The 25,691-nt window shown below is 40.0% G+C and overlaps 1 protein-coding gene across 1 annotated transcript in view; it reads right to left on the bottom strand.

Moving 5' to 3' along the window:
* The window catches only part of LOC149151867 (cactus-binding carboxy-terminal, cactin), a 234,872-nt gene that overhangs the window by 175,853 nt on the left and 33,328 nt on the right, over positions 1–25,691 (bottom strand). The window contains exon 3 of the mRNA XM_089438382.1: positions 17,470–17,569. Within this exon, the coding sequence (XP_089294508.1) occupies positions 17,470–17,569 (100 nt within the window). The remainder of the gene's footprint in view (positions 1–17,469; positions 17,570–25,691) is intronic.

Raw genomic sequence — 25,691 nt, 5'->3', positions numbered from 1 at the left:
ATGATGCAGCATATTGAGAGGGAGTTGTAATACAGATGCAGCAGTGACAATGGTAGTGTCATGAGCAACAATACAAGTTGCAGCAGCATAGTGGATGAAGGGCAGCAAGTCGAGCATCAGCAGCGCAGAGGACCGATGCCTTGGATCGGTGTGATACTTCTGCTGGGAAGTATTGCTAGAGCACATTCCTCGCTAAGAGGGAGTGTTGATTTTTGGGTAGCATTGGATGTGCTCTAGCTCCGAAATTTTGTGGAGGGGCTAGAACACATGAGATCTCCAAGACCCAGAAATCATTTGGTGAAATTCCACCCGGATTGTATTTTATTAAAATAATTAATATTTTTTATGAGGTTCCTAAGTCTAAACTTAGGAAAATTAAAATATTAATGGGTATTAATGAAAATATGGGTGAGAAGCTTCTAAGAGACGAGGATCAAGTCTAATTTAATCTTAGTCGTTGATTAGAGATTAGATCACGGTCGTTGATTTCTCAACAGGAAAAGTATAAAGGAAGGCTTGGGGTCAGTTGGAGAACACACACAAAGCATAAAGGAAGGCTTGGGGTCAGTTGGAGAATACACACAGTGAGAGTAGCACTTGAGCTAGTTCAAAATTCTGGGGCGTCGTTTGCTGAGAATTTCAGAGTAAGTTTCTAGTGCAGAGAGGGGCAGTTCGGCAAAGGGACTTCAGTCCAAGGCCGAGAATACATAGCAGAGAGGCAGCACAGCACCAGGGAGAGACAGTGCAGCTCCAAAAGGGTGACGCAGAGGCTGGAGGAGCTGACGTTGTCACCTAGAGGCAGCGCGAGGGTTTCTGTGAGGCAGATCGAGCAGTAGTTCAACAAATCGATTTCTAAGTTGGGAAGGCTCACTGGGAGGGTGACGTAGTTCCAGCGCAGAGCTTGGAGCAGTGATCGCTACATAGCACTGGGGGCAGCGCAGTCACATGTGGGGTTTGTTCATCTAGTTACTAGATTCCCCAAAATATCTGTCTCCAGATAGAGGTACTTATGTCGAGTTTATTCCCTGTTGGGTGAGCCGGATTTGGCACCCTAGTTGTATTCAAAAATTTGCTTAATAATAAAACCCTCATATCTGCTACACTGGTTTTCCCGCATTGGGTTTTTCCGGGGAAGTTTAGTCCAAATATAAGTGTCCTTTTGTGGTTGTCTCATTTATTTTTTCAGTACTTGATCTGTATATTGGTGTAGGCTACAATGTATTTGCATTAATATTTTCTAAATAATTCTAAAAATAACTTGTTAAAATGAAGAACACTGCTAGGTAATGCAAATCAGTTTACTGCAGCAGGATTTTTGATTTGTTAGATTCAAAAATTTTCACACTATTTTGCATAAATATTGCAGTGTTGCATGCCTCTGCCCACAAGAACATGGGTAGCCACTGGTCATGCAACATGGCCTTGGCCACTCCAACAATGTTGTGGTTCTTCCTCTCAACCACCCCATTATGTTGAGGGTTGTGGGGTGCTATAAGCTCTCATCGAATGCCTTCCTTGGCACACACGTCCCTGAAAGCATTGGCACACACGTCCCTGAAAGCATTGGAGGCATATTCCCTGCCATTGTCACTCAATGCTTTAGTCTTCTTCCTAGTTTGGTTTTCTACCAAGGCCTTAAACTCCATGAACTTGGAGAAGACCTCCTCCTTCTTCCTCGTAAAGAAGATCCATATCTTTCGAGAATAGTCATCTATGAAAGTGACATAATACATGTGTCTAACGAGTGATGGAGAAGAGCTCACACACGCCTAGACTCTGAATGCGGCAACTCCAAAAATCCTTTGGCTCGGTTGTCTCGGCCCAGAAAAGATGACTTGGCATACTTGCCAAGTGTGCACCCCTTGCGCACATCATGTTGGTCAAATGCACACTATGGTAGTCTTGTGGCTATTTGTTGAAGGATATTCAACACACAATGATGCAAATGCCCCATGCGTCTCCGCCTAAGCTCCCCCATGTCTTTACTCTGCGCACTTACTGCCTTGCTGCTTAAGGTTGCGCATGTCTCAACCCGCAGCTTGTAAAGTTTCTTCATCCTCGCACCAATCTGTTTCATGGCTCCAGAAGCTAAGTGCCTGAGGTAAGCCTTACCTCTGCTAAAAACAACATCATAGCCCTTGTCCTCTAGGATAGCAACAAAAACAAGGTTCTTCTTAAGGCCTGGAACATAGAGGACATCCCTGAGATGGAGAGAGCTACCAAACTCCCTCTCAAAACTGACAGTACCTACTCCCCTAGTCAAGTACTTGCCATCATCTCCTAGCTCAATGTGAAACTGCATGTCCTTCTCCTTCAGCTGGTTGAAATATTCCTTGTTCCCAATCATGTGGAAGGATGCTCCAGAATCAATGTACCATACATTGTTGCCTACTGAGCTTGCCATGCAAGCTATCAATGAAAAGTATTTCTCAAACTGAGAAGAAAACGCATCTACCTCAACTGATGCAGCCACATGGTCCTTACTAGACCCCTTCTTCCGGTTAGGACACTTAGTGGCATAGTGCTCGAACTCGTGGCAATGGAAGCATTTGATCTTGCTTAGATCTTTCTTCTTCTTCTCGCCCTTCTAATTGGACTCAGCGTTTCCTTTGCTCTTCTTGCCCATGGCTTTGCTACCTTTGCCTGCCAAGACAAAGTTCTCCTCGTCCTTTATCTTTGTTGAAACTCCAGCTCTCGTCCCCCTCTGGATTTCTTCTTGGACATAGTCTCCCCAAGACTTATGAAGTCCCAGTAGCACAAAACTCACAAGGTCTTTGTCTGCTACAGTGTCGCCCACTCCAGCTAGTTCATCCTGAACCTGGATGAACTTGGAAAGGTTCATAATTATGGGCTCTTCTTTGCTCGTCCGAAGGTTTCTTAACTTGCCCTCAAGGGCAAGCTTCCTGGCATCAATGGAACCCTGATACAACTCCAAGATGACTTTCCACATCCCATATGTTATCTTCTTCCCATGGAGATGAGGGACAATATGGTATTTGACCCCCTCAAGAATGATACTCCTAGCCTTGGTGTCATTCTTGTTATGTTGGTTCAATTGTTCGAGATCTTGAGGTGGGCTTATTTGATTTGCCATAAATTCTAGCACCCCACTATCCTCCAACACCACTGAGATCCACTCCTTCCATGAGCGGAAGTTTGAGGTTCCCTCTAAACAGTGATCTGCCCTTAGTCCTTGGAACGACATACTGCTTATCCAAAAACTACTCTTGAAAACTCTAGTGCAAGACTTGAACATGAATTGCGCTCTTCACTGATTGAACAATTTGGTGTTGATATTTATGCATAACTCTACTTTGATACCATGTTAATTTTCTTGAAACTCTAACTACTTAAATGAATTACTGAAAACAAGGAAACTGAAAACTAAAACCAAATTTACTTTCACCAAGATACAGAGTTTCTTAACAATTTATAAGCAGCGGAAAAACACAAGAGGCAAAAACACATGCACACAAATTAACACACATACTTACCCAAGAAACCCAAACGGGAAAACTTTCTTTTTTGTGGTGGTATTTTATTGATTGTTCTTGAGCAATTGGATCTATTACAATTCACGTTGCTTACTACAACCAGCAATCTGTCTCTGAGAACATGTTTGTTCTCCTGTTGAATAGCCTTTACTTGCCCTGGGAATCCCCAATGCCTACTCATTAATCCTTGCACACTAGGCTCCTATTTCCTAGAGCACATCAACTCTTATTTCCTTGCGCAAATCTGCTCCTATTTCCTACCATACAATTCCCTATTTTCTTGCGCACTTGAAGCCCTATTCTCTTATGCACAATTGCTCCTCAATTCTGTGCACACTCACACAAAGAATGATCGACCCTGTGCCTTCGTCCTTCTCTTTATAGATTCAATCCATGCCAAGAGGCAAGTTAACTTGAGTTGTGATTGCGAGTTAACTGAGAGCTCAACTTGTTCTCTCTCCAATCAACACTGGAGTCTTAACTCATTCTTCCTTCAATCAACACTGAAGTCTCAACACGTTCCAACGAAACTTGTAACTTCCACCTCGCCCTATAGTCAAACTGAAGAAGAGTCCATGTAACTGAAGCTCCAACACTAAGCATGAAACTAAAGTCTATCTCATGAATTCGCACCATGCTAGAGAAAGACTAATTCAAGGTCTTCACTAGCTAAGGCACAAGCCAAAAGACCTTCAACGCTACATTTTCAACAAAAGTTTCCCTAAGACAATTATTTAATGCAATTCCTACTTAAAGAGCAATAAGACATCAAAAAAATTATTTTCTAGCAATATTTCATAGAAACCCTAACCCTAACTCTAGATACCTAGAATAAAGAGAGAAGAGAGAATTTAGTAAAAGTTGAAGGTTTGATAACCACCACTTAGACTAGCGCCTTAATCTAGATGTGCAATGGAGTCACCTAGGGAAAATAAAATGAGGATGGCCTTGTTGAAGAGGGTGAGATGGCAAGGGCATCTACAAACCCTATCAACTTCCAGTTTTATGGAGGTTTTAAGAGATGCACAGCTGAGAGTTCTCTTAAAGGATTCAAGTAAAACAATTTTGCATACCATACAGGAGCAAGATTTCAAGATAAATTTAGCAATTTTAACCATGGCAAATGTAGAAACCCTACTTCAAACCAATGTTATCAAAACCAAGCCATTGATTGAATCAGTAGACCCCCTGAACCAGGAACCAATCAAAACCAAATCGGGACCGGTAAAAATATTGGACCAAAAAAAATGTAAAATATTCAAATTTTAAAGAAAAACATATATATTCATGTGCATACATATGAATACAAACCATTTATACACAAATATTCAAATGTTCTCATTTATATAGAGAGTAAGAGTGCATATAACCAGAATAGCACTTAGTGCAACACATCTCTGAACCAAAAATACAACAACAAAAAGGCTCTAGATAGCCTCTAGTGTTAAAAAAAAGACATGCTACAACAAATAATTACATATCATCAAAATAATTGCCTATATTTGGATCCTCATCATCAATGTCACTCTCTAAGCATTAAAATAAGATAGAAAAAGCTTCATGTGTCAAATCATGATTTTGTTTGAGTGATGGGTACACTGTAACTAGGTTCATGATAAAGGAGTTCAACAGTCAATGCCACTACCAACATTGTACATAGAGGGTCAGGTGCTATTGATTAAATGTTAGTTCCATGCCCACCTTCACATATTTGATAGTCTAATGTATGTCCACATTCCTTCAAAGAAAAGGACTAAATTGGAGCCCTCATCAGAGAGCAGCATTTTTGTTGGATATAGTGAGTCTTGACTTCAAAGGCCTACAAGGTCTACATTCTAGGACAAAAAAGGATAGTGGTTAGAAGGGATGTCAAATTTGAGGAGGATAGGACCTTTAGAAGGTCACATGGGGCAGATCCAGCAGTAGCAGAGGATTGACAATGAGAGGCTCTGACGGTTAAGCAGGGACCAGCAACAAGGGCACAACCTTCAGATCATGAGGAGCGAGAGGTTCCTTTGAGCTTTGTCAAGAGGAGGCCAAGATGGGCTAAGCAGACCCTAAGAAATGTTGAGGATCTTGCAGAGGCTCCTAACAGTACTTTCAAGGAGACTAGACCACTAATCAGATTGTCCAATTATTTGGCCTTGACGAGCAACATCAGTGAGTTTGAGCCTTCTACCTTTGTGAGGCACCAAACCAGCAGGTTTGGAGGGATGCCATGGTGGAAGAGTATAGTTCCATCATGAGGAACAATGTGTGGGTGATAGTACCATGGCCTGAAGGAAACTTAGTGGTCACTTCTCGACGAATCTTCAAGATCAAGCATGTAGTAGGTGGCAGTGTCTAGAAGCACAAAACAAGGTTAATGGTGAGAGGGTTCTCCTAGAAGGAGGGAGTAGACTATGAGGATACATTTACTCTTGTCGGCAAATATGCATCTATTAGGGTGGTCATTTATATTGCTTTAGAGATGGAGTGGAGGATACATCAGATGGTTGTGAAGATTTCCTTCCTCAATGGGGTGATCGAGGAAGAGGTGCATACTGACCAGCCTCATGGCTTTTAAGTACATGGGAGGGAGTCGCCTGTATGCAGATTGAAGAAGGCCTTATATGGACTTAAGAAGACACCTCACGCATGGTACTCCAAGATTGATGGGTACCTACTTGGATTAGGCTTCACCAAGAGTGAGGCAGACTCAAACTTGTACTATGTACTTGTTCATGGTTAGCCGCTTATATTGGTACCATATGTTGACTATCTCTTTCTGATAGGATCGAAGAAGCTCATAGGGATGTGCAAGGAGGACCTTGCTTCGAAGTTCGACATGAAAGACATTGGATGGATGCATTACTTCTTGGGATTGGAGGTGTGGCAGTAGCAGCTAGGAGAGATTTTACTAGGGAAACTATGCAATTGAGATTCTGAGGAGACTCGGGATGGAGGATTACAAGCCAATGCCTAAACCTATGATCACCAAATTGAGGAAGATTAGTGCTTTTGAGGGTGAGTTGGTGGATCACACCATGTACAAACAATTGATCAAGTCATTGATATATTTGGTCAACACTAGGCCAGATATTTGTTTTGCTATGAACGCACTCAACCAATTTACCTATGCATTCGAGAAGGGTGCATTGGGTGGTAGCAAAGCATGTGCTCAGGTATCTTCGTGGTACAGTGGAGCATGGACTGAGGTATTTCAAAGTTGGTGTAGTGGAGTTGCAAGGCTATACAAATTTGAACTAGGCAAGGAGTGCAGTGGACAGGAAAAGTACTTCAGGTTGTTTTTCAGCTTGGGATCAGCTATGATCTCATGGTATAGCACAAAGCATCACTCAATGGCGCTTAGCTCAGTAGACACTGAGAACATGGCCGCGAGTCTGGCGAGCTGTGAGGCCATATGGATTTGCAAGATGCTCACAAAATGATTTGGTCTAGAGATGGGACCCATAATGATTCATTGTGACAATCAAAGTTCCATTAAGTTGTCTGAGAATCCAATGTTTCATGATAGGTCCAAGCACATAGATATCAAATACCACTTCATCAGAGACAGAGTCCAGAGAGATGCCATGAGATTGCAATACATCTCCATAGAGGAGCAGGTAGCAGACATTCTCATCAGGCCTCTAGTGAAGGGGAAGTTTGTGTTTTACAGAGATAAGTTGGGGGTGTTGGAGAATTCCTTCCTCGCTAGGAGGGAGTGTTGATTCTGTAGCCTTTGAAGGCCTTCTACATTGGCTTGATGTCTTAGCATGTAGAAGATATTCGATTGCCTCTTTAGGTGCTTTCTTGGTGGAGTAAGTACTTTTATGATTGTTTTCCTAAGGTTAACTTGGGAAAAGTACAATAATTAATTTAATTACTTATTGTGGACTATTAGGCCAAAGTCCCAAGGATAAATAATAAAATTATTTGACTTAGATATAATCTCAATCGTTGATCTCAAGTGGGGCTTAGGATTTAATCTTTGCCATTGATCACTTAGGAGATAAGGGTTAGGGATTTTGGCTTAATGAAATTATAAAATAAGCCTAAGGGAGAGGTGAAGACACACAGTTGTGGAGGAAGCAATTTTCTCTAGGAAGAGGCTTGACTAGACCACAGAGAAGTGAGGAGAAGTGCAGCAGGGAATTTCAGGAGAAATTCAAGGAGAACGAGTTCAAGAAAGAGGGAAGCCAAGTTGCTAAGGAGGAAAGTCGAATTGTGGAGGAGGCTAAAATATCTAGAGAGGTTGATTTTCTCAAGTGAGCAAGGGTCATACGAGGTGATAAGAAAGGGGACCAATTCGCTTGTGAGACAGGTCTAATTCTCGAAGAACGAGTTTCTTCGAGAGGGTTGATTTCCAGGGGCCAATTTTCCTGACGCCAATTTTTCCAATGGGGCTGAGTTTCTAGGTTCCTATCAGTTGTATTTTTCTATATATTTTTTGTGGGTCTAAACCTAGATTTTCCATAAAGAAGCCTATGTCACCCTTCTAGGGCTTGTGGGGTGATATGGCATCATGCAAGGCAAGCATTGGGGTCCACCATCCAAGGAGAATGTGCAAGCCCTCCCAAGTTATTTCAATGACAATCATCCTCATTTAGGCTATAGAACAAGCAACGTCCATCTAACAAGGCCAAGGCTAGCCTGGGGTTGCCTTGGGTCCATCTTAGCACATCTTCAAGTAGCCCAAACGCTCAAGCTCTATGGCTCAGAGTTTGACCATATAGAGGTACACAAGGGGATGCAGTGCCACATGGAATCATCTCAAAGACCAACGCCCATCTTTGGAGAGCAACGCTAAAGCATCAAGGTCATCTTTGCTCTTAGAATGGGATAAAACATCCTCTGGGGTTGCATTGAAGAGGGTCAAGCCCAGTGAACTATTGCCCAAACCGGTAGACCCCCCAAACGTAGAATAGTTTAGAACTAGACCTGAATTGGCAAAATAACCAAACAAAAAAATTGTTCAACCAAAAAATACATTAAATATTAATATTTAAAAGAGAAACATATATATTCATGTGCATCGATATGAATCCAAACAATTTATACACATGCAAAAGTTATCATTTATATAGCATGTAAGGGTGGATATAACCAAAATAGCACCAACTGCAATCCATCTTTGAACCTAAAATACGTCAACAAATAGCCTTTAGATGGCCTCTAACATCTAAAAACAATCACGCAACAAAAAATACCTTCATATCATCAAAATCATTGCCTATATTGGGACCTTGGTCATCAATCTCACACTCTAAACATTAAAATAAGATAGAAAAAGCTTAACATCACAAGTAAAGATTTTGTTCGAGTGACTGTTACATTTTTACTAGGGTCATGACAAAGGAGTTCAACAATCAGTACCACTAACATCAAGGTACCTAGACGGCATGGTGCTCTTGATTAAATGCTAGTTCCATACTCTCATACATAACAAAATCCAAAGGAAATGTTGCAATCCCCTCAATCTTGAAATCCTACAAACTGTAAAGTTTTTTATATTTTGAGTGGGATATAAATTTCTATGTTGCGCCACTCATAAATTATCGTTTTTTCTTTAATTTGCATTTGGAACGGTCTTGGTCACATAGTACGAAACCAGTTGGTTTGATGATAAAAAGGTCAGTACAGTATTGAACCAGCCAATTCCTTACAAGAACCAACCAATTTGGTACCAAACCGACTTGTTCAAGTTTTGTGCCACCAGCCAGACCGATTTAGGGCTCAAACCGATCGAGCCGACAAGTTCCACTGATTCCGATAACTCTGGGACTCAAGCCATCCCTCGCAGTGATCTTTGCTACTATGAAAACACCACTAGACACAAACCTCTCAAGATCAAGTGAGATCAACATCATTAGGGACAAAAATGATGAAAATCTAACTAAGATTTGTTGAGAATCGACCCCTCTTTGAGTTGGTTCCCCATAGTAGGCGCTTCCTCCAACCCCCGATCAACCTCCTTGTTAAAAACACGGCGGCAAACTCACAATGGAAAAATTTTAAGTAAAACAGGCAAAAACATTGTAAGCGCTTCTCGAATCTCGAATCAAATGGCTTCTCGGCGCTTTCCGATCTCGGACCTCAGATCCTTACTCCTCTCAAGTCTCGGGTCCTCCGCTCTTAGCAATCTCGGTACCCTCGCTTCCTCACAAGCTCAGGACTTCGTGCCTTTGGGATATCGGGTCTCGGCAATTTTGTTAAATTCAATTTAAATGAACCTCCGAGGTTCCGACCTCCAATATGGCCCCACTCAATATTATAAAGGACTTGCGCCACAACACTTGACACTCTGAGAAACAGAGATATTTTCCGTCACTGTCACTCGACGGTCTCGGGTTTCGAAACTTTTAAAGAATTATAATGTTAAAAACGTTACGAGATTCCGACGTCCCGAGTGTTGGTTCTTTGTGACGAGATCCGTCAATAGACAATCTCTTGCCCGACACTTGATAGACTTCTCTAAAAAGAAAAGAAAAATTGCGTTAGTGTTGGCTTCTCTCTCTATCTCGGATTCGATACCCCGACTCCTTTCGATCCTTTGTACTTGTCCGGCCTCTCTCCTCGACTCCCTCCTTTAGCTCTACTTAATCAACTCTCGCCCTTTCTTGCTCCTCCTGCAACACTCCAACGATGATACATATATGCATGTGGACTCTCTGGTATATTAATTAAAATTACAATCTTACAGAACTGAAAAAATAAAACAAATTACAGAAGGATTGGTTAAGTGAGCTCGGAGCCCTTGAAGCCAAGCGGTTCACACATACAATCTCTCTCGCCTCTCCTCCCCTTTATCCATTAATCAAAAGGAAATATATGAATTACATTATTCAGTTCAGATCCTTGAAGATAGGATCTAAAGACTAATTTAGAGAAAAAACTACCTAAACTACAACTGCTACAACAATTTGACTAATTTGGCAAATTAAAAACAAATTTTGGCCTAACAATCCACTCTTTGAGGAACCAACTCCTCTAGTAAAAGATTTTGAACTCTCGGTCAAAGAGAAATTATGGATGCCCCTACATCATGCTCCCAAAGAACAAAGATTTATGGGCTCCTGTCCATGAGTTCTTCAATGGATTTGCCACTTTTCTGTATCAGTGTGGCAATCATCCATGTTGCATCAGACATTGGCAGGTTCTTCCACTTAACCAAATACTCAAAGTATTCTTTGTCCCCGGTCTTCTTGATCAACCTCTTATCCAAGATCCTCTCTAGTTGCAAGGGTTCATCTACTACAACTACTTTTCCCATGAAACTGGTTGTTGTTTCTGATCATTGGTTGGTTGTTCTGTCTCAGGGTCATACTTGTACAGGTATGCTACATTAAAAATAGGTGAGATTCCAACTCCGGGTGGAAGTTCAAGTTTGTGAGCATTAGTAGAAAATTTCTTCTGAATTTTGCATCGTCCTATCTTTTTGAACTTCAATTTGCCACACTTGTAGCATCTAACCTCTCTCCTGCCTCTTCCTCATCCTCTGGAAGAATATCTTCAACCTCTGGAATCACCTTCTTGCTGTCGTTGTGGGCTAAAACTACTAGCCCCATCCTTAGATGCAGTAGATCTCCCTTTACTTTGTTGTTGCCCTCTGCCTCCGGCAACACCTTTACCTCTACCAGCTTGTTTTCTTGCAAGCTTCTCCTTCGCTTTCAAAGCCATCTGGTAAGCTTCTTCTATTGTCCTTGGAGACAGTGCACTTATTTCATCTTGAATATCCAATCTAAGCCCATTAATATATCTCGCAGTCTTCTCTGTAGATTCTTCCACATATCCAGCTCTAATGTTGACTTTGTAAAACTCCTCTATATATTCTCTAACTGTCAAGCCTCTCTGTCTGAGATTTTGCATATTTCTGAACAAGGTCAACTGGTAATCTTTAGGTAGAAACTTACCTCTGAGTTTTTCTACCATTCTATCGCAGCTCTTGATCTTCTACTTGTTCTTTCTTCTCCTTTATTTATGCATTCCATCCCATCAAAGAGTTGCATGTCCCTTCAATTTTGTCACTGCAAACTTCACTTTTCTTTCTTCCTCCATTTATTCATACTCGAAGAACTTGTCTAATTTTGTGATTCAATCAATCAACTCCTCTAGATTCATACTTCTTGTGTAGGAGGATATATCCAGTTTTGGCTTCATTACAGAACCCAATACTACTTTTAGAACCTTGGCCTCTAGTGGTTCTTCTACTTCTTCCTCTATGATCTCTTCCTCCTCAACACTTTCATCTCCAGCTTATGGTTCTCTGTGTCGGCCGGTCTCCATTGTTGCCATTCTCTCTTCCAATTGTTGCATTGGTCTTAGCACCTCTCTATTAGCAACAGGTCTTTGTGCTCTTTCTTCTCTTGCACCTTTGACATCTCTAGGTAGCATGATTCCTTCCTATGCTCCTGAAGCAGACGCAGGGTCTGCTCTGATACCACCTAATGCAAATCTAACAGAGATTTGCTTAGAATCGGCCCCTCTTTGAGTTGGTTCCCCGTAGTAGGCACTTCCTCCAATGCCCATTCAACCTCCCTATTAAAAACACGGCGGCAAACTTAAGCACAGTGGAAAAAATTTAACTAAAACAGGCAAAAACATTCTAAGCGCTTCTCGGATCTCGGATCTCGAATCAAATGGCTTCTTGGCGCTTTCCGATCTCAGACCTCGGATCCTTACTCCTCTCGGATCTCTGGTCCTCGAATCTTAGCGATTTCGGAACCCTCGCGTCCTCGCAGGCTCGAGACTTCGTGCCTTTGGGATTTCAAGTCTCAGCGGTTTTGTTAAATTCAAATTAAATGAACCTCCGAGGTTCCGACCTCCAATACGGCCCCACTCAATATTACAAAGAACTTGCACCACAACACTAGACACTCTGAGAAATGGAAATATTTTTCGTCACCATCACTTGACGGTCTCGGGTCTTGGAACTTTTAAAGAATTATAATGTTATAAACGTTAGGAGATTCCGATGTCCCGAGTGTTGGTTCTCTATTACGAGATTCGTCAATAGACGAGCTCGAGCCCGACATTTGACAGAGTCCTTTAAAAAGAAAAAGAAATTGCTTGAGTGCTGGCTTCTCTCGCTTTGTCTCGGATTTGATACCCCGACTCCTTCCGATCCTCTCTGCTCGTCCGACCTCTCTCCCCAACTCCCTCCTTCAGCTCTACTTAAACAACTCTCACCCTTTCCTACTCCTCCTGCAACACTCCGACGATGATAAATATATGCATGTCGACTCTAGGGTCTGTTAATTAAAATTACAATCTTACAAAACTGGAAGAATAAAACATATTACAGAAGGACTGGTTAAGTGAGCTCGGAGAATAAAACAAGGCTCAAAGTGTTTTCGTGTTACCTACAAGTTTAAAGGCTTGAGGTCTCCTTCCATCTTGCTACAATTTTCAAGGGTAATGGGGAAAGGGAAAGGATTGATGTCTTCAACATGCTTAGCCATATGTGGCTCCTAATACAAGATAAATGGTTTTTCATCAGTTGTGGGTATGGTAGCATGGGATAAGTCCATCTACAAATGCCCACCAATAGGGGTCAACCACTTTCTTGATAAGAGCATGCCCTAAGAATCAAGAACATTAATGACTACTATATCCATTAAGTTATTAACACAGCTACGTCTATTTTAGTAGTTAAGGCAACCTTAACATATTTGATTAAACCATGCACAAGAATGGACTTTGAGTCAAAGCCACGCACATTTTTGTAAGGTATAGTAATTGGCAGCGACAATTGATTCATAATTCTTAAAGGCATGACATTAGCAAAGGCTCCAAAGTCAAGCATACAATTGTGCAATATCAAGTTATCAATTACTAGAGACAACAGAAAAGGTGCATTCCCTCCATTCTTATGGTCATAATACATATTTTGTAATAACACAGGAGGGTCCTCAAGTTCCCTATCTAGGTTGAGGATTTTCCTAACTTGACCTTTTTGAGGTTCAAGCTTTGCAAGCTCTGAGAGTGGGACAAGCACATTCACCTTAGTTAGGACATTTCCCAAATCTACATCTAAAAATACTCCATTACTAGCATTAGAGGGAGCAATCTTGGGAATGCTCTTACTAGAGGGAAGAGGTGTTTTCATCACATTTCGTTGGGGAGCAACACTACTACTTGCTTCAGGGTGGTTTGGCTCATTATTCTTCCCAGTATAATGCAACCCTTTGAACCTATCCCCCACTTCAACAGCATTCATAGGCTCATCACATTCTTTATAAGTTCTATGGTTAGTACTTCATACTATTGTTGAGGAAGGGATGAAGTATCATTAAGTAAAGTTGTGAAAGAACCAGAATCAATGATCAAGTTCAAATGCTTTGTGCTATCCTCATCTTGATGTTGAGTATATGGGCACTCTTTTTTACTATGGAATTCATTAGAATTTTAACACCAAGGAAAGCCTTCTTGATTAATCATGTTAGTAGGGGCAAGGGTATTAGGCACAGCTTGTTGAGAAGTATGCTTGCCACTATTAGGATTCCGCTTAGGGGCCCTATCATTATTAAATTGAGGATTAGGAGGATACTTCTAATGAGACCCCCTTTCTCTATCTAAGATGGTCAATTTATTCATCATAGCCATTTGCCCCGGCATGAGTTCATTAGTAATTTTGTCAAACTTTTGGGCAAAGGCTTGCAAGGTGGGGTCAACTTGGGCATGGTTTAGATTTGACCTCTACTTTGGCTCAAGGGTATGAAAGCAAGTCAATTTTAGATGTTGTCAAATTGTGCTGAATGGTTATAAACTTATAGTTAAAGGCCTTTTGGTCAAGGCACAAGATGTGTACCTTGGGGAAAGCATCAACATATAATGCAAGGATGGTCTACTCAATAGGTCTGTACAACTTGGGCACTTCTTTGAACAACTCATCAAAGCTTGTGAAATCCTTGACACTCTCATTGTCAGTCTTTTTGGCTTCCTAGACCTTGGCTAAGAATTGCATGTCCTCCTTGAAAGTGGCCCATCTTTTGTTGAATGCTTAATGTAGTTGGTCATAGTTTGTAAGTCCCCCTATGGACAAATCTAGGTACCAATCTGTAATGTCCCCCATTCCTTGAGCTTGGAGCCATTAATTTCACTCGCCTAATTGTCTCCTTTAGGCCAGCGAGAAGGAAAAATTATCAAGGAGACCAAAAGAGATTTGCCCAATTCTGATGCTATTATATATTAAAAAGGGGTAAATTATGATTAATAAGAGGGGGCAAAATTATTTTATTAGAAAAATGGGCAAAAAGCCACTTACAGAAAAAAAGTGACTTCATCAATAAAATAATATTAAAAGGAGTTCTAGAAACTTGGAGAAAACTGAATGAAATATTATAAAAGGAGATTGGAGATCATTTCTCATCATTCTATCTTGCCATTTCTCATTGCCATTAGAGTGGAGCCCAAGCGAGTTTCAGACCAAGGGTTTCAAGCGAGATCCTCACACACTAGTTTCGGTGGACTTCATTGCCACCCTAGCTAGCCTATATTCAATTTCAGTGGACTCTTTTGCCACCCTAGTTGGATTTCCATATATTGCCCAGCTTTCATTGATAAATTTGTTGCAGGTGAATTGGAGAAATTTATTGTTTATTTGCAGGAGGTGTCTTACTTCTAAGGGGGCCGACTTACTTCAGAAATCATTATTCCTTCAGGGAAAGAATGCTTATTGTGTTTGCAGATCCATTGTAGGCCGAATTGTCACTTATATTACATTAGTAAGGAGGCTGAGTTGTTTCAGACATCATCATTCTCATCAAGAGGACGAATTCAGATTATGCTTGCATGAGATTCATCACTGTTGGAAGCAGATTCAAGGGCCGAATTATTACACCAGGAGGCTGAAGTTGTCTATTATCCAAGGGGCCGAATTTTCTACACAAGTAGCCAAAGTCTGAGGCCGAACTAAATTTGGGCTGAATTGTTCAGTACCAGAGGAAGCCGATTTGCACTAAGAAAATTCATGTGCCTAAAAGCCAAATTGGAGAACCATTCGCTCAGACCTGAAGATCAAATTGCTGAAGATTACTCCTGAAAGTGAACTTTGTACACCAGGCAGCCATTGAGAAATGGGTTAAATTTTGGAAGGGTTTCATTTATCAATTGAAGCTAAAGATTCCTATTTCTGAAGAACCGAGTTTATCAGTCAAAGAGTGCCAAGTTCTGAAGATTGCTACTCTCTATAGAAGGCCAAGAACCTCCAGCCTGAGCCACTATCTTGTGACGAGTTTGTTGACCCATCTGAAGCTTGAAGTTATTGTTCCAGGGGCTGATCCTGAAGGTTTTGTGATTGTAATTTGCTATTCTGCAAGGGGTTGATCATTGGCATTATTCAGGAGTTGAGTCACAGGTAGAGTTCCTTTCTTCATTGAGACCGAATTTATTTTTCTGTGGGACAATTTTTTGTCGAGGCAGAACATTCCAGAAATTGCCAGGCTGAGTTCTCTTAGATCACTTTTCTGAGGGCCGAATTGCCTTGTCATCTCTGCTGGAGCTAAATTCTCAGGGGTCTCATTGTAATGCCTTGTAAACTCTTCAGATCAGAATAATAAAATTGGTGTTCTGCCCCTCAACATTTCTTGCTGAAGGTGTTCTCTGTTTGGTTAAGAAAGTGTTTGACATAATGTATGTCTGCAAACTGTTTGTATAAACTCTTCAAAGAAAAATTTGGTTGTTTGTTTTGGCACACTAACTGTTTGAAGAAATTTCTCAGTGAAAATTTTTTATTCTAGTTGCATGAAATCAGCATGGTACATTACACAATCTCTGGCATTTCCTTACAAGGAGAGAGAAAACAACATCATAACCACATACTCTTCTTCCGTCATCCTTCCACCAACACACCAGTAAAACTCATCCTTGAACTTGGGCAGCCATTCTTCATACTTCCCAGGGGGGTACCCTGGAATGGCACTCATATCAAAGGGCTTGTATGCAGTGTTGAGCCATGGCTTGGCCATGGTGGTTGAGGTATAAGGACTACCGTAGAGATTTTTGGTTTTCCTTCTGGGTGATCAATAATGAGTTCCAACGATTATGTTTTGAAGACAAGACATTTTCTCATTGCATGCTTGAACCCAAGAACCAAGTGTTCTATTTATGCTTAGTTGTTTGCTTGTTTGATATCTAGGAACTTCAAAAGGATTCCCAAAACCTAGCCTTGCTCATTTATGAAGCCTCTTGCTCTTTTTGGATCTAGGTTGCTCTTTGCTACCCCACCAAAATTGAATTTGATCTATCTTAGGTTGAGAGGTTTCCAGTACTAGATGAAAGCATCCTCATATGAGCACAATACCAGCAACTGAAGAAAGATATACACAAAAAACACAAGAGAGCAAGTATGCATGTATGAGAGATAATTTACAAAACTGTACACATGTTGTACACTCTATAATCCATTAAGGATTTGTAAAGGTCCCTATGAATGTACATGCATGAGCGACATGCAAAGCTTTTATCACTTGGCTTTTTTCCAAATAAAGCTCATCCAAGGAAGGAACGCTAAAAGCAAAAACCATTGCCACTTTGACACCTACTAATTCATACCAACTCCTTGATTAAGAATCTGTCTGTTAACAAGGATGTGAAGTACCTTATAAACAAATAGATACAAAATATTTTATTTATAGCAACCAAAATTAACACGTCAAATATGAAGAAAAAATGAGGATGTAAAGTACCTCACGAACAAATAGATACAAAAAAGATTATTTGTAGCAGCCAAAATTAACATGTCAAATATGAAACAAAAAATCTCTCTTGAACGTTGATAGGGGGAAGAAATTTGAAACACTCAAAGACTTTGTTGTATGTTACCTAACAACATGAGTATCCAAACAATTGACTAAATTAAAATTACAAAAAAAAAGCCATGCTCCTGGAGTCCAATGTGCATTTAAAATATTCTACCATATATGTGTTTGTTTGTGTAGCAATTATCTAGTATGTACATTCAGTGTAATGCTTAACCTTATTGATTACCTACCATTCTTTCCCTTTGTCGTTTCTTCTCAGCTTTTACAGACAATTCCTCCAATGACATTCCTTGAGTAACATCTCGTTCTATCTTCTTCCTCCATACAAATCTGTAGATCGAGTTTAATACACATCAAAAGGCATCACCCAAATCTGGGACTTTATGCACAAGTCCTTGCTTTAAATCCATATTAAACATCACAAAATTTAACGCAACAGAACTATCCAAAACTTCTGATTATTAATAAGAAGGCGAGACACAATCCAATCCATTTAAAAAAGGGGGGTGTCATTATGGTTAGGATTACTAAAGCTTCGACAAATATAGGTTATATTTCGGAGGATTATACAAAAAAAGATTATTTATAACAGCCAAAATTAACATGTCAAATACGAAACAAAAAATCTCTTTTGAATGTTGATAGGGGGAAAGAATTTCAATTTGCAACCACTCACAGACTTTATTGTATGTTACCTAAAAACAGAGTTTATTTGGTTTATTTTAATGGTGGTTGATGTGGCAGGATTAATGCCAAATATTCCAAAGGGCGCATGGAGTCATAAAGTGTTAATTTTAGTTTACAATGGTATGTTCTATGCTTAGCACAATCACTTCAATGTCCTTTTAGCAGCCCAATGACAAATTCCAAATTCGTTTCCAATAGCAATCACATTGTCCATAAATAACATTGACGGTAATTGTAGATAGAACATGAACAATAAAATGCAGAAGACAAACCAAGACAAGAGAACAGCAGATTTTGTGAATGCCAGAGAAAACCCCCAAGACGGGGAAAACCCTTTGATCAATTATTCTTATTATTATATCAAATGTTCAGCAGAGAGAGAGTACAAACATAAGTCAAAGTTGACTTGTGAAATCACTGACAAAACAGCCCTGTAAAATTCTGCAATTCTGTCCTTGGTCAACAGTAGTCAAATCAACCCTAATCAGAAAGTCAACAGCAGTAAAATTTCTCCAAAACAGTTTGGTCAACCACAGTCAAACTCGGCCTCTTTTGCTGGTCAAAGTCGGCCCAAAACAGCCATAAATCAGCAGTCAAATTTGGTCAAAGTCTGCACTTGAAGTCTGCAGTCAACCCTGTGGTCAGCTCTGGTCAACGTGCCCAGAATACCTCAGTTTCTATGCCAATAGATGCAGCTCTCCAAAACTGAAATTTTGACCCAAAAATCGCAGTCAAACTTGGTCAACGCACCCCTGGTCAACACTGGTCAAACCTGCAACAGATTCCTGAAATTTGGCCCAGTAATTTATCCTGAAATTCATCCTTCTTTACTGCCACATGTGTGAGGAAAAGAGATGCCCAATAAGCTGTACGAACCAATCAGATGAGGAGAGAAGAATATGTTGAGTTGATGAAGTGCCAAATGAGGGTGGAGGTCTCTCTTATTTATACAAGTCGCTGAGGGTCAAAAAACATGTTTGTTGGGCTTCATGAACCTACATGATGATGTGGCCAACCATGACAATTTGCACATGTGGGCTTGACCTCAAAAACATATTTTTCCTTATCCAAATTTGATGATGAAGTGAACAAAGTTCCTTCTTCAGATTAATTACTCCAGAAGACTTGGAATATAAAGATATCCATGAGGATACAAAGATTATATCTTAAATGTATGAATAAGAATGACGATACAATGAGAGTGAAAGGTTTGCTTATATACTATGCAAGTGCCTCTTCATGGAGAGTCATGTATCATTTAACCATGACTCTTCAACATAATTACTAAATAACTAATCATTATTAATTATTGTCATTTACATTATTTCCTATATATTTATTCATAACATTGCTTTCCACCTCAAAAGGCTTTGTCCTCAAAGCTTACTGATGAAACACTTGATCTCTTTTTTCTGTTTCGATTGTCTTTTTGTCTCGGAATTGTCATCTCTGTCAAAGCAAGACGATATGATCCTCTAAGTGACAAACAAAATTGTCGCACTGAGAAGGGATCAGACCATCCTAGATTAATCCTCTGTGGAATATTCTGATCACTGGAATTTTGTAACAACTTGTCATCATAGGACTGGATTGACATTACATCGTTATTCTCTGGAACATCAGTTTGTTGTTTCTGTTCTGAATGATCCCGATATGTAGCAGTGTTGAGTTGTCTACTCTCATGATTCGGATGTCGATAGGGAACTTTTTTGGTTTGACTTTCCCTTATTAAGTGTGTGGAAATTTTTTTATTTACTTCACATGACAATGTTGTTGAGTTGGCTACAGAACCTTCACTTGGGGTGTTTATCATCTGAACTGCGACATCTAAGTGCGTTTTTTCTTCAACTAGTTTGCATTCTTCTTGAGCTATGATATTCACTGGATTAGTATTCATTCCCTTATCTTCAACTTGGACTGTTACCGCTGGAGATTTTGATACTTCTCCTTGAGTAAATTGTTCTAACTTGTCTTTTAATGCTTTCTTATCATCCTTAAGTTTCTTAATTTGAATGAGTAGACTTTGATTATGTTTTCTCAAACGTAAAAGTACTTTAGTTTCTGATTCAACAGCCTTATTTTCAATGTTTTGACTTTTAAGTTTTTCGTCTTTTAAATCTTTGATTTGTTCTAATAATTTTTTATTAAGGTTCTTTAAACGCAAGGTTTATTCTTCTTGTTCTGATAAGTGCTTTTTGAGTTCTTTCTTTGTGACCTTAGTCTTCTTCACTTGTGGAAGTAATTTTTCGACGTGGTCCTTGAGGCGAGAGATTTCTTCATCCTTTTCCATTACTTCCTTGTAATACATATCCACAAGATTTTTATGTTCCTGTTGTAACGCTTCCTTGTTTTGCCAAAGTTTGGCTATTTTGTCTCTCTTGATTTTCCAGCTGCAATTTCTTGGTACACTAGGTTACATCGTTTTGTAGGAGTGATAATGGGCTTTCAACTTGCAATGTGGATTATGTTTTCTTCATTTCCTTATTAAAATCAGCTTGTCGTTGCTTATATATTGCCATTAATTGTTTCATATCTCTTGCTAATGATTGTTTTTCTATATCACTTAGACATTAGACTAAGGTAAAAGTTTTGTAATATTTTATGCAAACAACGTTTTGATTTCTGAATGACTCTTGAGTCTTGACAATTAGGGTATCCTTCTGAAAAAAGGACATATTGCAAAGAAACCCATAATTTTTTATATACTTTTTTTTCCAAATAATTTAAGTAATTAATTTATTTTTTTAATTATAACCCTTCACTTATTAACTTCAATAATTCACTTCACTATGAAATATTTGTTTGACCTCTACAATTGTCCCAACTTATGATCTAAATAGTCACACTCATAGATTTGAAAAGTCACACCTCCTAACATAGAAGGTCGACCTTTCCTCTCCCCTTAACACGATAACTTGATTTTCGGAAAAAATATTAAGTTATGTGCAAAATGAATAAGCTTATACGGATTGGGTAAGCGTGGGAACGAATTGCGGATGTGTTGCAAGGACGATACTAAGTGTGGTGACCCAGCAGTGGTGGTGCTTCGGAAACGGTGCATCAGTCGGACTGCAATCGGCTTGGTTGCTCACGGAGTACTGCGGCGTTGGCCTTCGACTTGTGAGTGCAGGGGCGGTGGTAGCAGAGGATGACAGACCAGATCGATGGGCAGCGAAACAATGACGGATTGCAGGTTGAAGGCAACAGAACAGCGAAGGTGGCAGGGGACGGTGGTTTTTGTGGCTCTTGGTCTCTGGCAACGGTTGCGGCTACGGCTAAGGATGACTCTGTAGGTTGTGCGGAAGACACGAGTGTCAGCAAGGGGCGCAACCAGAGGCGAAGAGGAAAATAGCCCAAGGTTTTTTTGTTTTTGTGTGGCTGGGCTCCAATGGCATAGGGCGATTGTAATCACGCTCCGTCGGTAGCTGTGATAACGTTCTGTGTACGTTGGTGAGAGGTGACACGAACGGCTACGGTGGTCGAGTATTGGGCTCTGCAGATATGTCGTTTTTTTTTTTCTGTTTTTACATTAATTTATTTTTTATTATATTTCTGATTTTTTTTATTTATTTTTTTACAATGTTTTTTTCTTTTATGTTGGACTTTTTTCTTAAATTTTTTTCCCAATTTTATTTTAATAATGGCCAAAACCCTGATGGTGAGACAAAGAAACTCTGATTGTAGCGAAACACTTGAACTGCAACATCAATAAAGCTGACGAAGAGTCGATGGCCAAGGGCCTGGATCGAAGAGCGGGGCTCTGTGCAGCTGCTAAAGGATTGAACTGCTCTGATACCAAATGAAGCGAACAAAGTTCCTTCTTCAGATTAATTACTGTAGAAGACTTGGAATATAAAGATATCCATGAGGATACAAATATTATATATTAAATGTATGAATAAGAATGATGATATAATGAGAGTGAGAGGTTTGCTTATATACTATGCAAGTGCCTCTTCATGAAGAGTCATGTCTCATTTAGACATGACTCTTCAACCTAATTACTAATTAACTGATCATTATTAATTATTATCATTTACATTTTTCCTATATATTTATTCATAACAGATGATCTTTAAGTCGATTTTGGTCCTCTCGAAAAAAGGAATTCAATGCAATAATCATCTCCATCAAATGAGTTGTCCAAAGTGGAATTTGGCCCTAGTTGCCAATTTTAACACTCCCTCTCAACTAGGGAGAATTCCACCTACCAATCCATCCATCATCATGCCATCCTATCATCATGTATCGTCTTTGCATCTCATCTCAACTTTGTTGAACACTGATGTACGAATGAAGAAGAATCAATCGAGAGTGAGTCACAAGACCTTGCCACTCTCCACTGACCGAAGTCAATCTACAGATAGAACCCCAATCAAACTTGATCCCAGAACTAGTTGTTGAACACCGTGCATCCTAGACATAGGGAGTATCGCAGTACACAATGCGTCCATCTGTAGTGTGATGGTCCCTATCCATTTTTCCCAAATCATTGGCTAGATGAGAGGTACTTCCCATGAGTCCCAGACTACATGGGTAGGATGTATGTTGGGGCATCTGCAGGAGAAGGTGAATACTCATCCTGCTCATATGCCATTGGAGAAGGTGAACCACTCATCCTATGCATATGTCATCAATCGTATGGGAAGGTGAACCACTCACCCTACACGTGTCATCAATCGTAGGGGAAGGTGAACCACTCACCCTACGCACATGTCAACCATCATGGGGTATCACAAGGGAAGGTGAACCACTCACCTTGTACACAACGCACCTATAGGGGTGTTGGCATTTTGGCACAGATGTGGCGCTATGGTACAGGTGTTGTCCTTGATGGCAACTCACTTTGGTGACAGATCTCAGTTCAGGTGCTCAGAATGAAGGAAATCTTGTATACGCACGTACATCTTGCTGAAGACGCGTATACACGCGGGTTATACGTTTAGAAGTCGCGTATGCGTATACACGCACTTTTATGCACATAAAAACGCGTACATTGTGAGAAACTTATTTTTGGTCCGTGGTTGTTAGTCCTTGGAATTTGAACCTATGGTTGTGGACCATGGTATCTCGTCAGAAGAGTTGACCCCAGGTTTGGGCCCTTGGTATTGGTTTATTATGGTTTTGGACCGTGGTATTGTGGAAGGCCTAAAACTATAAAAGAAGAAGGAGATCATGTAGCAAATCACCATCTGAATTATTGAATATCTGATAGAGTGATAGATCTGGAATACTGGTGTTTGGTTTATGGTGCAGATCTAGATCTGAATGAAGGAGGAACCTAAGCGCAAGAAGGATAAGGACTATTGATGGATCAAAATCTCAAGGCTTGAACATTGGTATCTCTGTATGATTTTGATCTGTTATATGTGGCACACTCTTGATCTATAAATCTGGGTTAACTAATGTCTGAATGCTTAAAAGAATAAATTATCCTTTATAGATCTGTACGCAGGTTCAATAAATTGCAGGTGCGTATACACGCTCTTTCTGTGAATGAAAGAAGCGTATACGCAGGTTGGTTGTGGTACAGAAGCGTATACTCGCAGGTTGTTGAACAGTGAAGTAGCGTATATATCTTGATTTATGTTCTAGCTGCTTCTGTTTTATTACTGCAGTGTTCTGGGTTCAGAATTGGTGCTTGATTACAGTTACTGTGTTCTGGGTACAGCGGTCAGAGAAGTGTTTATTTGTTTCAGTTTTTGATTGGTGAAAAGGAGTTTGGGTTATGCAAAAATACTTGATGTTTGATTGATGTTCTTGTGGATCCAGTCTGAAAATTAATGAAACGAGGTCCCTGAAAGCAAAGAGAAGGTTGCAGCCTTCTACAGGTAGGAGCCTGCGTACTAGTATCTCAAGCTAGTACAAGAACTAAGGGGGTTGGAGCTCCCTTCCAGGAAAGCTGGAGAACGAGAGAGAGAGTTGTAGCTCTCTGCAGGTTGCAGCTTGCGTACTGATAAAGACTGCACCAGTGCAAAACATTGTAAAGAGAAGTTTCTAATTAAAAGGAAGATAGAGACGAATTGCAGCAGGGGGTTTTCACCCACATTGGGTTTCCTCCTTATATCTTGTGTTCTTGTGTGTCACTGTCTTCTGCTCTGGTTCACTGTTTTTGGTACTGTTTATTTGCTGCTGATACACAGATTAATAACTGACATCTGAAAGATAAATCAAATTATAAGTCTGCCTTGTATACGCGGTTTTATTTATCTGTAGTTGCGCATATACGCGGTTTTCATTAACTGAAGTAGCGTATATATTCTGGAATTAAAAAAAGGAAATATTTGACTTGATAATACTGATTCACCCCCCCCCCCCCCCTCTTAGTATTATTTCCAACAATTGGTATCAGAGCAGGTCCTTCTGAATCAGCTTGATCGCTTGAAGGAAGATCTTTCATCATGAGCAACTACGAGAGGGAAGCATCTATCAGGCCACCGGTTTTTGATGGAACAAACTTCGTATATTGGAAGGTAAGAGTTACTACCTATCTTCAATCTTTGGGTACAGAAGTCTGGGATATCATAGATACAGGATATACTTTTCCAGCAGCAACTCCTACAGATCCGGCTGAGAAGAAGAAATATGAAACAAATGCAAAGGCGGTCAATACTCTATTGGGATGTCTGTCGCAATCTGAATTTGTCAAAGTTATGCAGTATAAATCCGCAAAAGAAATATGGGACAAGATTGTTCTGAGCTATGAAGGAGATGATCAGGTAAAAAGAGCAAAACTTCAAACCCTCAGAATTCAGTACGAAAATCTCAGAATGTATAATGATGAAAGTGTGGCTAACTATTTTCTTCGTGTAGATGAGATTGTTAATTGTATGAAAAATCTGGGTGAAGAAGTAAAAGAGGCTGTTGTAGTTGAAAAAGTTCTAAGATCTTTGTCCCCTAGGTTTGAGTCTAAAGTTTCTGCAATAGAAGAAAAGGAGAATCTTCAAAACCTTAAAATGTCACAGTTGCATGGAATTCTAACTGCTTATGAAATGAGGAAAGGAGGACCTTCAGACAGGAGAGAAGCTGCCTTCAAGGCTTCCGGCAAAGGAGACCACTATGAGTCAGGACACATATCAGAAGAAGAAGAAGAATCAAATTTTGTCAAAAATCTTCAAAGGGGTGCTGGACGATTCCGAGGTAAGTTACCTTTCAAGTGCTTTGCTTGTGGAAGAGTAGGTCACTATGCTGCCAAGTGTCCTCATAAAGATAAGATTGACAAAGGAAAGGAACCTGTTAGATGGAACAAGAAACAGAATCCAAATAAGAAAAGCTATTACACTCATGAAGATAGTGATGGACTCTCAAATAGTGACGAAGATGAACGAGGTAATGAGTATAAACTTTTAATGGCTTTTGAAGATGATGAGTACATGGATGTTATAGATGTAGAGGGTTTTTATAATGAAATGTCTGATCTCAAAGTTTGCTTAGAAGAGAAAAGTGCAATTATTGATTCTCTACAATGTCAACTGGCTGAAAGGGAAAAACATCTTGAAAAATTGGAATGTGAAATTGTTTGTCTTAGAAAGGAGATTGAGAAAACAAAAGCTATTAATCTTAAATTTGTTAAAGGATCTGAAACTCTGGATGAGATTATCAATGTGCAGCGTTCTCCACTAATCAAGACAGGTCTGGGATATAATGGAGAAACATCTCAAGCATCCACATCCAAAAGTTATCTTGATGCAGCAAGGAGGAGCGAGCAAAGGCCTAATAGAAATCATCAGGTAAATCAGGGACAGTTTTACTCAAGAACAAACAA

Source organism: Pinus tabuliformis, chromosome 9 (assembly GCF_031772625.1).
Source record: "Pinus tabuliformis cultivar Carrire ecotype Pingquan chromosome 9, CPIR1, whole genome shotgun sequence".
Classification (NCBI taxonomy): domain Eukaryota; kingdom Viridiplantae; phylum Streptophyta; class Pinopsida; order Pinales; family Pinaceae; genus Pinus; species Pinus tabuliformis.
The sequence above is the reverse complement of the archived record's forward strand: the minus strand, read 5'-3'. Positions and strand labels throughout refer to the sequence as shown.